This window comes from Venturia canescens, chromosome 9, assembly GCF_019457755.1.
Source record: "Venturia canescens isolate UGA chromosome 9, ASM1945775v1, whole genome shotgun sequence".
NCBI classification, from domain to species: domain Eukaryota; kingdom Metazoa; phylum Arthropoda; class Insecta; order Hymenoptera; family Ichneumonidae; genus Venturia; species Venturia canescens.
Genome location: NC_057429.1, coordinates 14,639,094 through 14,655,135, shown reverse-complemented (window position 1 = coordinate 14,655,135; position 16,042 = coordinate 14,639,094). Strand labels below are relative to the sequence as shown.

At 38.1% G+C, this 16,042-nt stretch overlaps 4 protein-coding genes across 6 annotated transcripts; 1 reads left to right on the top strand and 3 right to left on the bottom strand.

Annotated features, from left to right (window-relative positions):
- Positions 1–1,317: 1,317 nt before the first annotated feature.
- On the bottom strand, positions 1,318–4,114 carry LOC122415953 (uncharacterized). The gene is made up of 5 exons (XM_043428565.1): positions 3,331–4,114; positions 2,258–2,552; positions 1,650–1,724; positions 1,485–1,577; positions 1,318–1,404 (listed from the first exon to the last, which is right to left on the bottom strand). Exons 1-5 carry the CDS (start codon positions 4,023–4,025, stop codon positions 1,351–1,353), a joined length of 1,212 nt encoding a protein of 403 aa, XP_043284500.1. The 5' UTR covers positions 4,026–4,114; the 3' UTR covers positions 1,318–1,350.
- Positions 4,115–8,126: 4,012 nt separating this feature from the next.
- On the bottom strand, positions 8,127–10,061 carry LOC122416043 (putative gustatory receptor 28b). Of its 2 annotated transcripts, XM_043428709.1 has the most exons (5): positions 9,446–10,061; positions 8,672–8,966; positions 8,500–8,574; positions 8,344–8,436; positions 8,127–8,270 (listed from the first exon to the last, which is right to left on the bottom strand). In XM_043428709.1, the coding sequence occupies exons 1-5, from the start codon at positions 9,937–9,939 to the stop codon at positions 8,217–8,219; spliced, it is 1,011 nt and encodes a 336-aa protein (XP_043284644.1). In that variant the 5' UTR covers positions 9,940–10,061; the 3' UTR covers positions 8,127–8,216. The 2 variants fall into 2 exon arrangements, 1 of the variants encoding a protein (XP_043284644.1); XR_006262050.1 differs by lacking the exon at positions 8,672–8,966.
- A 290-nt stretch (positions 10,062–10,351) lies between these two features.
- On the top strand, positions 10,352–12,512 carry LOC122416597 (uncharacterized). Its single transcript, XM_043429664.1, has 3 exons — positions 10,352–10,827; positions 10,953–11,024; positions 11,771–12,512. Exons 2-3 carry the CDS (start codon positions 10,987–10,989, stop codon positions 12,510–12,512), a joined length of 780 nt encoding a protein of 259 aa, XP_043285599.1. The 5' UTR covers positions 10,352–10,827; positions 10,953–10,986.
- A 1,003-nt stretch (positions 12,513–13,515) lies between these two features.
- Positions 13,516–16,035, bottom strand: LOC122416122 (uncharacterized). Of its 2 annotated transcripts, XM_043428821.1 has the most exons (5): positions 15,514–16,035; positions 14,093–14,378; positions 13,864–13,938; positions 13,695–13,787; positions 13,516–13,608 (listed from the first exon to the last, which is right to left on the bottom strand). In XM_043428821.1, the coding sequence occupies exons 1-5, from the start codon at positions 15,999–16,001 to the stop codon at positions 13,555–13,557; spliced, it is 996 nt and encodes a 331-aa protein (XP_043284756.1). In that variant the 5' UTR covers positions 16,002–16,035; the 3' UTR covers positions 13,516–13,554. The 2 variants fall into 2 exon arrangements, with proteins under 2 accessions (XP_043284756.1, XP_043284757.1); XM_043428822.1 differs by lacking the exon at positions 13,695–13,787 and having other exon boundaries at positions 13,546–13,608.
- Between the last annotated feature and the right edge of the window lie 7 nt (positions 16,036–16,042).

Genomic DNA, 16,042 nt, shown 5'->3' with positions numbered 1-16,042 from the left:
AATTAGAGAAAAATGTTGCACGGTGCGGTGCATCAAGTCTCCGAGTTCTCGATGAGACTGTGAAATCATTGTTATTCTGTCCAAAAGTAGTGTCGAATCATAGCTGTGAATGGCGAAAAAGGAAAGAAATAATGTCACGCCTGAAGATTACAAGAGTCCCTCTTGACAAGTGCATTTGAGCTGCTGCCATAAAAGTGGCTAATATCAAAGCTCAAATTTCTTTTAGCCAAGCAAAAGGATCGAAAACGAAGAAATTTGTCGCTAAAATGTTGAACCTCGCTTCAACTAGGACTATTTTGCACGCAACTGTACTGCAAGGGTTGAGCTCGAGCCAAGAAGAGCTCGGTGGTAACGTGGCCCAGATTTTCTCTACCTTGAATTCCTGATCATCGACGAATTCATCGATCGAGTGTGATAAAAGAATTCCCGTGGTTCGGTCCGGTGGACCAACGAATAGAGTCGTTGATTCAGACGGCGAAATTTTTCTTTCACTACAAGAAGGCACCAGGCACACGCAGTCATTGAGCTAGCTGGCACCATGCGTGGCAAACTGAACAGTGTCCACAGGAAAAATCCATAATTGGGAAAAAACGTTAAAATCACATTTCTAAATAAAATAACCGAGAACAATATTGCATTGGAGATTGTCGTGTAAATAAAAAGTATTTTGAAATAATTCTCCCAGTTTTCTGGTATATCGAGACTCTTGAACTCGGCCTGCTTAAAAGCTTTGATTATCGACGTAAGACGATTCCTGAAGAACCAGTGAGTGAACCACGCCGACACAGTTTCGAGGTACATGCTGCTTAGTATCCCGAAATCTACGAGCACGGCGATCGGGGTCTCGCCTGGCATCGAGTAGCTCAATCTCTCAAACCACAAATTGTAAAACATGTATGATTCGCAAAAGAACAAAAAAAGCACATAAAAAATACTGCAATGCGAGAATTTCAGATCGTTGCTCTCCGTCAATGTAAAAGGATTGACTCCAATTAGTTTTCCCCAGTAATGCAACGCGATCAGAGCACGCGATCGACTTTTTACAAGGATTCTATTTCTCGTCATTGCCGAAGACTGCGAGACTTCAATTGTCTATTCCGATGCGACCGACGATTCTCCTTCCCAACGTACAACATGGACAGTCCTATTTGTGCTCTTTCCATTACGACAATGAGCTCGATTTAACGAGCTCACATTTCAAACAACCGTTGCCGATATTTCTATTTATTTAATCAGTCTTTCGTTGTCCTCGCCATTCTTTCAATTATCGCAATTGAGAAAGTGTTTTCAACAGTGAGACATCATCGGAGCTGATCATTCTTCGAAAGGATGTTTTTATTGTATCCTCATTTAATTATAAAACTGAAACATTATGACAACATACGTAGTCGCCATTATTACGATCTGCAAAACAAAATTCATATAAAATGTTTTTTGTACACTGGAAATTATTGCACAACGTTCAAATCCTTGCTTAAACTTACTTTGTAGACCATCCAATGATTGAGATCGAGCAAGCCAAAGAGAGATATTTCCAATCGGTTTTTCAGGAGATTGAACGAGAACATGTACAATTTCTAAAAATTCGAAAAAACTTTTGAGTTTCTCAAAATCCATTGGGATAGTAAGGACAAAATGAATGACGTTACCGCGACTTCTCTGGAATCACCAGAATTTTCGTAATTGTTGAGCATATTGTGAAGAACATTCCCCGTTCTGTTGGCCTATAAATTTTCATGCCGATCATGCGACAATGAAGACGTCATCGCCGAGTGTTTCGGATCGTGTTCATAAAAAAGAAACAGAGACACGAGTACAATGACAGTATCGTTCCATTACCAAAGCAATGTATTTTGTTTTAAGGAGGTTGAAGCGTATCTTATGTTAAAACTATTTTCCAACTCTGCACATTAAAATTTTTTAAACAGAAAGCTTAAGACAGTATTAAACTTCTGGCGGGATATCCCGATTATTCACCGTCGTGAAATTGAGATATTTATTGTTGAAGTTTGCAATTATTTGAAAGCTTCCATAAGAGCCCATGTTTAACCTTGTCATTTTCAACAATGAATATCTCGATTACTAGGCGGTGAAATCTCTCCAAACTTTTCACACATAATTAAGCGCTGTTCAAGAAGATTCACGTAAATTTTCAATTCATTAATTTGGAATAATAAAATCTAATGTATTTTTCGTATGATGTCCTATATATATCGCTTCAACTTCCTTAAATGTCACTCGTTATCCTTCAAAATACCTCGTTTAGAGTGGATCCAAATATGTTGGACATGACAAGCAGCATCGATAGGGGATAGCATGTCCAGATGAAATACGAAAATGTGAATAAACAATCGCTAGCAGTCATAACGTTTCTGTCCGTTACCGAGCGATATGTTAAGTAGGCATTGACCAATCCGTTCGATATGTGCGCCATGATGCACAAAAGAAAGAGCGGATCGCAATGTCGCTTGATAGTGTATATCAATTTTGCGAGGTCTCGATGGTGTTGAGAAATAATGTCGATTCTGTTGGACGGAATAGCAGGGATGTAGCTGCAATGAGAACACAGTATTTTAATGAATGACGAGTATGAGGAGCTTAAGGTAGATCATGCCCGAAGAATCGTATTTTATGAGTATCTAAATTGGATCTATATTTTTAATTCCTATAATTAAAGATATAATCACTCTAAATTAATGATAGAGTTATTAATTCGAAATAGTAAATACATTTTTTCAACTTATCTTTTGACGAATGAAATTACAAGCCATTAATTAATCGGGGATCCGTCACTGACTGAACCCGAAATTTCATTCATCCCTGGCGAAAATACTATCTTTTATGTAAAAAAATCTTTTATAAAAAGAAAGTGTTAATAAAAAGACAGAAGGCTGTGATAAGAATGACTCAAGCCAAGAAGAGAGAAAATGCCGAAATAAGCAAATGTGAGGTTATACGAGTGCTCATTAACAATTTCGTTCAATCTTTAACGTAATATATTTTTATTATTAGTAAGACAATCGTCTCGAATTTGTTACCAAACCTTCATTATATACTCAATTGTTATTCTGTACGTTTTTCATAAACTTCGTAAGAAGGATTCATTCGTTATATGGAAAGATAAACGATTTCTTACGCATAGTGTATTTTTCTTCATATTTAAGCACGTTTATCTCAATAACCAATAAGACGAACTCTTTGAAATTTGAAATGCGTGTGAGTCGACGACCCATTTAGACTCTGTGTAAATTACATGACTTTCTTAAGAAAATCGTTTCGTGCATGAACTACCTTAACGAAACCAGAGTAGGAAGAGTGTCGATAATTTACCTGAAATTCTTTATCAAACCGGATGGCACGTTCTTCTCGAGCGTACGAGATTCCTGATAATCGTGCAGCATTAAAAAACGCACTTTTTCATTGAGTCGACGAAATTTGCGCTTGATTATAACGAAGCTCCAGAGAACGATGGTGACAAAGTTGAAAGTTGGGATTCTCAATAGATTGTAACTGGTCCAGACCAATGGGCGGAAGGTCGGAAGGCCTGTTAGTTCAATGTCATTGAGAACCACCAACGCGGTCCATAGTAAACTCACGAATATCAGACTAGATAAAAGATTTTTGAAATGTTTTTCGTAATCTTCTGGAATTTCGAGTAATTTCGAGATTTCTTCAGCTTTGGCGAAACTTTCGACGATGAGTTTAAGCCGATTTTGATAAAAACCGTTTATAAACCAAGTGAAAAATATTTCGAGGCCAACGTTTATGATCTCGGTGAAGTCGGCGATTACCGAAACCGGTGTCTCGTCGGGCAACAGAAAGTTCAATCGCTCGATGAAAAAATAATAATACAAGAAACAATAAATAACGCAAAGAAAACACGCGTAGAAAATACCAAAGTATGACGTTTTCAGTTGATTGCTTTCGGACAAATGCAAAGGGTTGATGCCGATAAATTTTCCCCAGTAATACAACGTCCTAAAAGTGAGGGACCTTTTTCCAGGATGCTTTTGAATCTCCCACATTTTTCTATGAATGACAAAACGGGTTGTTCCGGCGGTTCGCCATCAACTGTACTTCGTCGTCTATTAAGTCACCACTCTTCTTCCATTATTATGATGGATTTTCACGCGTTATGCCGTTTTCATTTTTTTTTATAAAAATTATGTCATTACAACACTATTCATTGCTAATGTTCGATTATTTTTTTCTTTAATGATCGTTTCGATACTGACTATTGGGCTGTGACGGAAACGACCATCAAGGACTGTCAAGGTCTTCTTAGTTTTCGATCAATACTCCACTCCAACATTGTACAAACTCCCTCGTCATTTCCAACTTCGGCACCAAGATTCTAACAAATTGTATACACCAACGTAAGCATTTCACTTAAATCGCACGAATCAAGTATAAAATTGCAGCATAATCACAAGGTACGTTGTCGCCGTTGCTATCATCTGCAATTTCAAAGTTATTTTATCCATCAAAGCAATTCATTCGTCGATGGTCGAAATTGCAGCCGAACGGTTCCAACTCACTTGGTAGACGAAAAGATGGTCGAGATAAAACAGGCCGAAAACTGATATTCGCAGCTTATTTTGCAACAGGTCCAAGGAGAGTACATTGATCCGCTGAAAAAAAATGAACTTCAGTCAAAGTAGACAGAAAAAGGGAAAATTGGTACTCACTGCAGCTTCTCGGGTATCGAAAAAATAGTCTGAATTGTTGAGGATCGAGTGAAGAATATTTCCAGTAACGTTAGCCTGTGATCGAATCGCACAACCCATTAAAATCCACGAAAAATTCCGTTCCGTATTCCCCCAGCGGTTTTGACAAGTCACTAAGATACCTCGTGCAACGTAGAGCCGCAAACGTTGGATCCGACCAAGAGCACAATTATGGAGAGCAGCACTCCTGATCCGAACGAAAGAACGAACAGGAAATCGATCAGCTCCGCCTCATTGTGCATCTTCACGTAACGGTAGATCACGTACACGTCGAAAGTCAATAACCCGAGCTGTGTTATTATGCAAAACATAATAAACCAAGTGAAATGTTCCACTATAGACTGGGTCAGGTGCCTGAGCTCGCGATGGAACTGCGTTATGATTATTATTTCTTCTGACAGCGACGATGTTGAAGTGCAGCTAAAAATTGAAGGGTTAAGAAAATTTTGAATCGAGTCAACATCACTGGAAGGGAAAATGATGCATTTCAGTTTCATGAACCTTGAACCCCTCAAATGAGCCGCGTCCATAGTCGTACTAACTCGCTGATTCAAGAGGCTGAATTTTTCTTTCAGCATCGAAATACACCAAGCAAAGAGAGCCAGCATGTTAATCGATGCCGCATTAGGCAGAGCGAACAAAAACCACCGGCCTATCGGGTAATCGGAAAAAAATGACAACACGATATTGACAAACATGAAATAAGTCCAGAAGCTCGCATTTGCTGAGACAACACAAACGGCAAGATTCTTTAAATATTTATCATAATTATCCAGTTTATATAGATTCTTCGAATTCTCTTCAACTCTTTTGAAAGCTTTCACTAAATATACGAAACGTTTTTGGAAGAAGAGATTGGTGGACCAGGCGGACACGACTTCGAGGTGCTTGCTGCACATTGCAACGTAATTCACTATCACGGAGATCGGAGTCTCACTGGGTATCAAATAATTCCATCTTTCGAGTGTCGCTCCATAAAACACGTAAGAAAGAATAATAAACAGAATAAATATGTATAATCCATAGTAGTAAGAAAATTTGAGATCGTCACTTCTCGTCAGCGTAAAGGGATTGATGCCGATCAATTTCCCCCAGTAATGGAGCCCGATCAGAGCACGCGATCGTTTTGTTACAACCTTACTCGTCATAACTGTGCAACTGGAATTGCCTCTCCTGGTGGGAACAGCAATTTCTCGTCTCAGTGTGCAGCCTGAAAGATGCCATGGCTGATTTTCCAATTAGGATAATGGACACTGAGTGCATCTGTGTCTCGATGATCGTGCATCGTAAATATTTTTTTTCATACCTTTTTTTGTGCCACTTCCGTTTCATCGACTCCTCGTCGATGAAAATTTCACTTCATCGACCATAAAATTATGGCACTTTCGTAAATAGCTTCTGTCACAGTCGTCCGATTAGCAAATTTATGTAAATTTATGATAAGAGACTTTTACGAATTGCTTTTGCACAGTGGGACGTGCCTGCTGATCTGCTTCATCGCCTCAACGGCGTTCAATAGTTGTAAAATTGGAGCATTATGACGAAATACGTAATCGCTGCTACTAAAACCTGCAATTCAGTATCGCAGTACAAAAAGTTGTTTTGCTTCGTTGAAAATGTTTTTCAAAAAGCAACGTTCCAACCTACTCTGTAAACCATCCCACGGTCCAGCTCGATCAACCCAAACAGTGAGAATTTCACCGGATTTTGTAGCAATTCGAAGGAAAACATTTCGAATTTCTGAAAATAAAAATAAATCGATCGAGTACTCGGAGGAATCGAGGACGAGGCACAAAAAAAATGGTTACCACAATTTCCCTGGACTGACTAGCGTATTGGCAACCGTTGAGCACTCCATGAAGAATGCTTCCTGTTTCATTAGCCTACAAGTGTAAATGATTCTCGATATGAAAAGATTTTTTTTTCATTGTAATTAGTGGAGTCGAGGAACGAATGAATCATTGATTCAAAGAATTCGCAATGAAAACTGGTGCTTTTGAAAATACCTCATTAATCGTGGATCCACAGACGTTGGATATCAGCGACAGTTTGAAAAGAGGAACGAAAAGCCAGCAGAGATACGAATTCGTGTACATCCAATCCTCGTAGGTCATCGGTTCATTTTCTTTCAGTGACTTGTACGCCAAACAAGCGTTGAGGATGCCACTTGGGACGTGCGACATAATACAAAATAAAAGGAGAAGATCGAAGTGTCCCTTGACACAATCCAACACGTTTATGAGCTCTCGACGCTGTTGAGAAATCAGGTCGATTGTGTTCAACAGATTGCTGGAGTCGTAGCTGCAACTCAAGCAAAATTATTTTACAAAACGATGAGCTTTCGAACAGCAAAGTTATTGAGACTCGAAAACACTGGTTCGGCCTTCCCAGGCTGCAATTTACCTGAAGCTATTTATTCTTCTAGAACTCAAGTTATCCTCGAGAACGTGAGGTTTTTCGTAGTTCTCCAACACCAAGAAACACACTTTTTTATTGAGCCGATGAAATTTCCGTTCGATAATGGTAACGTACCAGATGAAAGTAGTGACAGAGTTGAGGGGGCACAATCGCAGGCAGTGGTAAATGGTCCATACGAAAGGATTATAGGTGGCGACGTGTGACAGCTCGATATTGTTCAAAATGATTAAAAATATGAACGATCCGTTGGCGAACATGAGATAAAAACCGAGCTTTCGAAAGTGCTGCTCGTAATCTTCCGGAATTCCAAGTCTCCTCGAGGTTTTTTCTGCCTTTGCAAAACTTTCGAATATCCGTTTCAGGCGATTTTGAAAAAAACCGTTCATCAACCACGTCAACGAAATCTCGACACCGACGTTGACTATCTGAATGGAATCAACGATCACTGAGATCGGCGCCTCATCAGGCAACGTCACGCTTATCCTTTCGACGAAAATTTGATAGTACGAGTAACTGAAAGTCGCCCCAAGTAAACAAGCGTAAAACAGACTTAAGTACGAAAACTCGAGTTCGTTGTTTTGAGATAAATTCAAAGGGTTTATCCCAAGAAATTTTCCCCAGTAATACAAAGACCTAAAAGTGCCTGATCGTCTGCTTATGTCCTTTTGGTTGGTCGACATTTTTTCAACAACTGATGAAAATGGCCGACGCGAACACGCTCGACGACTTTCTGTGGACTTGTCCGTTAAGCATTTCTCCAACTCTTATTACTGTAATGGGTTCCGATGCTCTTGAAAATGCCGACTCATGAAGCGGGCGTTATTCATTTCTGTGGCATTTCTCAGCAGGAAACAATTTCATTGCAGAATTCCAAATTAGCTATAACCAGCGATCAGGAAATATTCACTTTATTCAGTCACGAATCGCTAAATAATTCAATGATTTTTAACTTTATTGTTGAAATTAATTTTTCGTGCAATGAATCTTAGAAGGATAATTTCTGGGTCAGATGATCACTGGTTTCTTTCATCCAATTTCACACTTTATCGTGCGCACGAACAACGCGTTGGCTCAGGTGTAAAATTGTAGCATTATCACAAGGTACATCGTTGCCATTGGTACAGTCTATAATTTTATGTAAAAATTTGTTAAGGACAATTTAGTGTCTTATTGTTGACTTACTGATTTGACGACTTACATTGTAAATGAAATGATGGTCCAAATAGAATAAGCCGAAGACCGATATCCGGGTTTTGTTCAGCAACAGTCCCAAGGAAATTACGTCCAAACGCTAATAAAACATAAAAGAAAAATTGTCAGGTGACATTAATAGAGGGAAGGGATTGATGCTCACCGCGGAGTCTTCGGTATCGAAAGATTTGTCAGAATGATTGAGGATCGAGTGAAGGATGTTTCCCATGTTGTTGGCCTGAAAATGTAAAATTGGATTTTCGTCTCAGTATTCAGACGATTAAATTCAATGATAAATTTCAAATTATTTATTTCCTGGAACGTTTTGAAAGAACCTCGTATGATGCGGAGTTACAAACGCTGGATTCAATGATAAGGATTGTCAGAGGAAAGAGCATTTCAACGCCGAATGAAATAACGAATAAAAAGTCGAGTAGCTCGGTGAAGTCGTGCGTCTTGACGAACCGATAGACCGCGTACACGTTAAAAATTATCACGGTCACTTGTGTCGTTACGTTGAACATAACAAACAGAGCAAAATGTCTCACGATCCGATTGAGCAAGCTGCGAAGTTCACGGTGTGAGTGCAGAATTATGGTGAGTTTTTCAAAAAGTTCTGTCGATTCACAGCTGGGAATAGCAAAAACAAGAAAAGGAAACAGTTCAGTTCTAAAAATATTTGTCGATAGTCACTTGGAGTTTTAAAAATTTGTTTTCAAAATTATTCAATAATTTGTGTATTAAAAATAAAAAAAAAAACAATAATTAGCACCTTTTCCAAGCGTTAAGCTACAGCGTTGCAAGGGGTCACGATCGATAGAAAAGAAAATAAAAAATACTTGAACTTGCAATAACCTAGGAACTCGTATAATCGTTTTTCCCTTCTTCCCCCTTCATTTCATGATCGATTTTCGTGCAACAAAGCTTGAAATGTGTGTGTTTTTTTTTATTGCCGTATTGCCGTTGTGAAACCGGAAGTAAAATTAATTATGAAATTCGACATCAAACATTACCAAGCTCAATGACACGTTCGATGAATGTGGTCACGTGACTTTATGCCAATGAAGTATTTTAAGACCATTTTAAGCCATCAAGAATTTATACTGCACCTTGATTTTGCGATTGAGATTTCATTGATCGATTTCCTCTGATACATAACTCCGTGAGCTTTGATGCAATAGTTTTGCAGGAATGCATGAACTTTTTTATTCAAACGACGGAATTTTCGTTCAACTATCACAAGACACCAAACGAACAGAGTTAGGTAGGTGATCGATGCTAAACGTGGCACATTGAATACAAGCCACTGGCCTAAATAATAATTCGGGAAACGCATCAGTATGACATTGGTAAAAGAAATGGTTCCGTAAAAAACTGTGATTGAGAGCAGCAGATGAATGACGATATTTCTCAAGTATTTCTCGCAGTTTTCCGGTATATCGAGTTTCTCAGAAGTTCGTTCAGCCTTTTGGAAAGCTTTTATTATCGATGCGAGATTATTTTTTGGAAAATAACTACAAAACCAGGCAGAGATCACTTCGAGATACATGCTGCACATTGACCAGTAATCTACGATCACGGAAATCGGAGTTTCACTCGGCATCAAATAATCCAACCTTTCAATCCACGCGTTGTAAAACAAATACGAACTCCAAACAACGAGAATGAAAACGTGTAAAATACTGAAATACGAAAATTCGATATCGTCGCTCCTCACAAGCGAGAACGGATTGATACCGATTAACTTTCCCCAGTAATACAGAAAGAAAAACGTAGGCGATCGGATTTTTCCAGGAGTTTCGTTCCACGTCATTCCGTCATAACCGCGGGGCTCGAACGTCTGTTTAGCTGAGAAAAACGACGCGTTCATTTACGTTGCACTGAAAATAATCGACTCTTTATATTTCCATTAAGATGATGAATTTTCCCACTTCGTGGGTCGCTCGACCACTCTTAATACTTTGATGTCTCGTATCGTTATCGCCCCTCCGTCAGTCTGGTCATTCGGAATCGCATTCGATGGATCAAAAGCTAGTCCAGGCGCTGTTGGATAATTTTTAAAATAGAACTGTTAAACTATGAAACTTGGCAAACGAATTCATGACAAATGTCTGGAATAAGTCACTGTGAGAAGGTGTAGTGGCCTTGAATCCGGGACAGCTTCTTATTTGGTTGTTACGGTCGTCCCCTTTCACTTTGACATTTTTTTGGCTAGCAGCGCAAAAATTCCGAGAACTTTCTAGTGTGTGAGAACTGAAGTTCGAGAACTTCTAGTGGAGAGTTGCTAACTGTTTTTTCGACCACGTTCGAGCACAGTAGGCGAGTAACTGTCGAACACGTCACAAATATTATAGCTGTAAAAAAACTCTTTCGAATATCACTTTTGTGAGTGAATCTTATCAGTTTGGTGTAATTAATCAGCGAATTTTTGTAGTTAATTGTGTCTATAAACTGTTCGGAGTACTTCAAAATTGTGCATGCATCTTACGCGGTGAGTTGAAGTTTTTTTCTGTTTTCTACTTTAATGCGCACGTGCAATTTAAAATCCTTAGTTCTGAATGTAATTTTGAAATTGTGAAAATCATGAACAGTCACAGCGTTTTCTCCAAATTGCAGTGCATGACGCAACAAAAATTAAACATCGCTCGCCATGGAGTCTCCAAACAAAGACGACCTAAAAGGAGATTGGTAAATAAAATCACAATGGAATTTTGTTTAAGGTAGATCGTGCCCGAAGGATCGTATTTTATGGGTTTCTAAATTCGATCGATTTTTACTTCCTAATTAAAGATATAATCACTTTAAATTAATGTCAGAGTTATTAATTCGAAATTGTAAATACATTTTTGCAACTTGTTTTTATTCGTCCCTGGCGACAATGCTATCTTTTATGTAAAAAATCTTTTATAATAAATCTTTTAATGAAAAAAAGTGTTAATAAAAAGCCAGAAGGCTATGTCAAGAATGGCTCAAGTCAAGAAGAAACAAAATACCGAAATAAGCAAACGAGAAGTTATACGAGTGCTCATTAACAATTTCGTTCAATCTTTCACGTAACATATCTTTATTACTAGTAAGACAATCGTCTCGAATTTTTTCCCAAACCTTCATTATATACTGAATTGTTATTCTGTACGTTTTTCATAAACTTCGTAAGAAGTGTTCACTCGTTATATGTAAAGATGAACGATTTTTTACCCACAGTCCCCATAACTCTGTGTATTTTTATTCATATTTAAATACGTTTATCTTAATAATCAATGAGACGAACCCTTCAAAATTCGATATGCGTGTCAGTCAATTACCCACTGGAATTCTGTGCAAATTTCAAGACTTTATTAAGAAAATCTTTTCGTGCCTGAACTACCTTAAACATACATAAAATCTCCAAATGTATTTTTGCTTCGTGTGTCTAATGAGCACTCCTTTTTTAGGCATGAAGAAAATTTATCAGATACAGAAGACGACGATCTGTGGGAAGATAGTTGCGATAGCTGTTTTCTGTGCGATAATCCCATGGAACCCTCGGAATCGTGCGTGGTAAAAAAACGAGGCATCAGTAGACTAATACAGTCGAGTATAAAACGGAATGATGGGAAAGATCTGAAGCTGCGAACATTGCGAGAAGTGGCCGTGCATCAAACTTGTCGAAGAATGTATTTACGGGAATCGAATATAAAAACACCGTTGAAGAAATCCAACGTCAGGACCGTTAAGGCCAAGGAAGCAGGGGGGAAAAGAAGGCTGGTCGGGTTGGCCGCTGAAGTTATATTGCAAGACATCCGAGCACGGAAATTTGGTACAGACTCGTCAACTAATTCTGTAAATAACGGAACTGGAGGCATTCCAGAAACGTTGAAATTATTTCTCGACATTTTAATTAAAACGCACAAACGATCTTCGAAGGGCAGGCGCTGGGCAAAGTGGGAGAAAATAATTATTGCTGTCGCCTATATTTTAATATCTTTTGTCATACCGCAAACATTTATTTCTCCAATTGTATTAGAACTTTCGAATATGGTCCTCGCTAAATTTGCCGAAAAAGTTGAAGCTAACGGATTTGACAATTCGGTCGAGGATAGCCCGTCGAATTTCCATTCGAAACGATCGACCGGAAAGAGAATATTGATGGAATGGTTGACTTACGAGACGTCTCGACGTCAGGTAAAAGAATAAGACTTTTGCGATATTTATAATTATCGTTTAGATTATCGAAGGCATAAAAAAACTGTAAAATAAAAATTATTCATGTGTTTTTTAATAAACGAGGAGGAAGAAAATGTGTAAAATACTGGAATACGAAAACTCGAAATCGCTGCTTCGCCCGCGAGCGGATTGATACTGATTAATTTTCTGCAGTGATACAACACGAGAAAAGTACGCGATCGGTTTTTCATTCGGATCTCGTTCCTCGTCATTTCCTCATTCATGCGAAGCTCAAATTGTCCATTTGAATGAAAACGCTGACGCCTCGCTCGATGCAACAATGCGAACGAATCCACTTCCAATATTCCCATTAGCACGATGGACGCCCTTTTATAATCTCGTACCACGATCGAACGTTGCTAATCATTTCAATTTTTTTCGTCCTCGTCCTCGTCCTGACAATATTTCGTCATTCTAAGAGACTTTTTATAAACGGAAAATTGAAACCATCATGGAATAATCCAGCACTGTTCGTGTCTGAACGGAATCGATTTACCCTCATCCGCCAAAATGATTCGGAAAATATTTGTTCCTTCACTACGCCGGACTAATAATTTAGAATCACGGTAGTTTTCAAAAAAAAAAAAAAATTTCTTCCCGAACTCTCATAGCCGAATGGTCCCAACGGTTTTTGAAAAACTTCGAAAGTCCTTTTCGTAAGATTTCGTTGAATAGCCTCAACAACATAAGCTGAGCTCGGGCGACTTGATTCAGTCACGAATCGCTAAGAAAAAACAAAATTAACAATAAAAATCAATAAAAATAATAAAAGGAAGGTTAAAACTAAATAACGAAAAAAAAAATAACAAACATTTTTTACCTGCATTTGCATTGATGATCAACCTTTTAACGAATCCTCAGGATTCGCATGGTTTGAAAGTTGTTACAATAAATTTCGAAAATTTTTATTAACAAACCGTTAATAATTGATTCAGAAAATTCGTTAGATATTTAAGTTCTATTTTCTTTTGCTGCCACGAGGGTTCGTGACTTAACAATCATTCGCTCCTTATCAATCATAAAATTGCAACATTATTGTAAGGTAACCAGCTGCGGTTGCGGTCATCTGGAATGAAAGAATATTCGTATAAACAATGAATAACGCTCGCACGTTTTATCCTCACATTATTAAACCGAATTGTCAGAACTTACACTGTAAACTAAAAAATAATTTAAATCAACGAATCCCAAGAGACACATTTTAGTCTTATTTTGCATGAGATCGAGGAGAGCGATATCAAGTTTCTGAAAAAGTTGACACCGTTTTATCCAATCGACTATTTTCATAATTTCCAAGCTTTGACAACCCCATCATTCTTACCGGGAGTTTCCTAAGGTTATCACACATCTGGCAGTCATTCAAAAGTGCATGAAGCAAGTTCCCAGTATCGTTAGCCTGAAAAAAAAAAAAAAAAAAAAAAAACATTTAAAACGCTTCTAAAGATTCGAAAATAAATAAAGTACTGACCATGCAAACATGCAAAATTATACTCAAAACTCAAGAAAAAGGAAGGTTGACAAAAAATTTCATTGATTGCGAGAAACTCAACCTCATCTCTCGTGGATCCGCAGACATTGGATATTGCACACATCACTACAACCGGAGTAGCCACCCAGCCAGAAGTATGTAACGTGTAAATCAAATCGTCCCAGGTGTAGTACTCACGATTCTTCAAATACCGATACGTAATGTGAGCAGAGCTAGTAAAGCTTAATAAAAGTTTGACAGAATTTAGTAATACGAGTATAGCGAAGTGTTGTTCGATGAGGTGAATCGCGTGTCTCAGTTCTCGATGTAGTAGAGAAACCATGTTGATTTTTTGGCAAAAGAGATAACTGAAATTGAACAATTATCCGATTGATTGACAGTGGTGAAAAAAAAATCGAAGAAATTAAGGTAGATCATGCCCGAAGGATCGTATTTTGGGAGTGTCTAAATTGGATCGATTTTTACTTCCTAATTAAAGATATAATCACTTTAAATTAATGTCAGAGTTATTTATTCGAAATTGTAAATAGATTTGTTCAACTTATCTTTTGGCGAATGATAAATTACAAGCCATTAATTAATCGGGGATCCATCACTGACTGAACCCCAAATTTCATTCGTCCCTGGCGAAAATACTAGTCTTTTATGTAAAAAATCGCATTAGAGAGCGCACAGGGAAAACACAAAGGGGAATGGATCAAGAAAAAAGTATTAATAAGAAGACAGAAGGCTGTGACAGGAATGGCCCGAGCCAAGAAGAAACAAAATACCGAAATAAGCAAATGGGAGGTTACGAGTGCTCATTTTACCAATTTCGTTCAATCTTTAACGTAATGTATCTTCATTACTGGTAAGATAATCGTCTCGAATTTTTTCCCAAACTTCGTAAGAAGGATTCATTCGTTGTATGGCAAGACAAACGATTTTTTACGCATGATCTCAATTGCCCTGTGTATTTTTTAAAATATTTAAATACGTTTGTGTCAATAATCAAAAAGATGAACCTTTTAAAATTTGAAATGCTTGTCAGTCAATTACCCATTGGAACTCTGTGCAAATTTCAGGACTTTCTTAAGGAAGTTGATATATATAGGACATCATACGAAAAATACATTAGATTTTATTATTCCAAAATAATGAATTGAAAATTTACGTGAATCTTCTTGAACAGCGCTTAACTATGTGTGAAAAATTTGAAGAGGTTTCACCGCCTAGTAATCGAGATATTCATTGTCGAAAATGACAAGGTTAAACATGGGCTCTTACGGAAGCTTTCAAAAAATTGCAAACTTCAACAATAAATATCTCAATTTCACGACGGTGAATCATCGGCATATCCTGCCAAAAGTTTAATACTGTCTTAAGCTTTCTGTTTAAAAAATTTTAATGTGCAAAGTTGGAAAATAGTTTTAACATAAGATACGCTTCAACCTCCTTAACAAAGTCGTTTCGTGCATGATCTACCTTAAGTGGATAGTGTACCTTGGATTTTCTACAATTCCGGACGACGCTCCACCGGTTCCATGAGAACGAGCAATGAGATCGTTGTCAATAAACGATTTGATTCTTCCGTTGAGACGACAAAATTTTCCTTGCACAATAGCGACGACCCAAACGAATAAAATGACCGTATTCGAGGGTGTAAGTCCCAAGAGGCCGTACCACATCCAGAGAATCACATGAATGTCATTGGATTTTAAGGCAATGGGATTGCTGTTATTTCGAACGAGGCAGAAGCAATCAAACATCATCAGACTGATTGCTAGTCGATGGAAATGCTTTTCATAGTCGTCGTCCTCCATCATTAGCTCCGTTTCAACTCGATCGATTTTTCGAAGGCTCTTCAGGAAGGATTTTATACGATTTTGGGAGACGAGGAAGAGCAGCAGTCCAAGCACCATTTCAAAAAACCCGAGTACAACGCCCATGTAATCCATTATCACACTGAGCGGAGTCTCTCCCGGTAGCATCGAACCTCGTCTATCAATGACGAACGAGCATGTCGAGTACA

Bases quoted from the DNA above. Each gene is read 5' to 3' on its own strand.
- LOC122416043 (XM_043428709.1), bottom strand. From the start codon at position 9,939: ATGCCGAGTGAAACTCCGATTTCCGTGATCGTAGATTACTGGTCAATG. The intron at 8,575-8,671 runs GTTCTTTCAAAA...TTACATTTTCAG, and splicing joins GTAACTCCGCATCATACGAG to GCCAACAACATGGGAAACAT. The intron at 8,437-8,499 runs GTGAGCATCAAT...ATGTTTTATTAG, and splicing joins TCGATACCGAAGACTCCGCG to CGTTTGGACGTAATTTCCTT.
- LOC122416597 (XM_043429664.1), top strand. From the start codon at position 10,987: ATGGAGTCTCCAAACAAAGACGACCTAAAAGGAGATTG. The intron at 11,025-11,770 runs GTAAATAAAATC...CTCCTTTTTTAG, and splicing joins GACGACCTAAAAGGAGATTG to GCATGAAGAAAATTTATCAG.
- LOC122415953 (XM_043428565.1), bottom strand. From the start codon at position 4,025: ATGTGGGAGATTCAAAAGCATCCTGGAAAAAGGTCCCTCACTTTTAGG. The intron at 1,578-1,649 runs GTAACGTCATTC...TCGAATTTTTAG, and splicing joins GTGATTCCAGAGAAGTCGCG to AAATTGTACATGTTCTCGTT. The intron at 1,405-1,484 runs GTAAGTTTAAGC...TTTGTTTTGCAG, and splicing joins ATCATTGGATGGTCTACAAA to ATCGTAATAATGGCGACTAC.
- LOC122416122 (XM_043428821.1), bottom strand. From the start codon at position 16,001: ATGCTACCGGGAGAGACTCCGCTCAGTGTGATAATGGATTACATGGGC. The intron at 14,379-15,513 runs GTACACTATCCA...GTTCAATTTCAG, and splicing joins GGAATTGTAGAAAATCCAAG to TTATCTCTTTTGCCAAAAAA. The intron at 13,939-14,092 runs GTTGAGTTTCTC...TTTTTTTTTCAG, and splicing joins GCGGATCCACGAGAGATGAG to GCTAACGATACTGGGAACTT.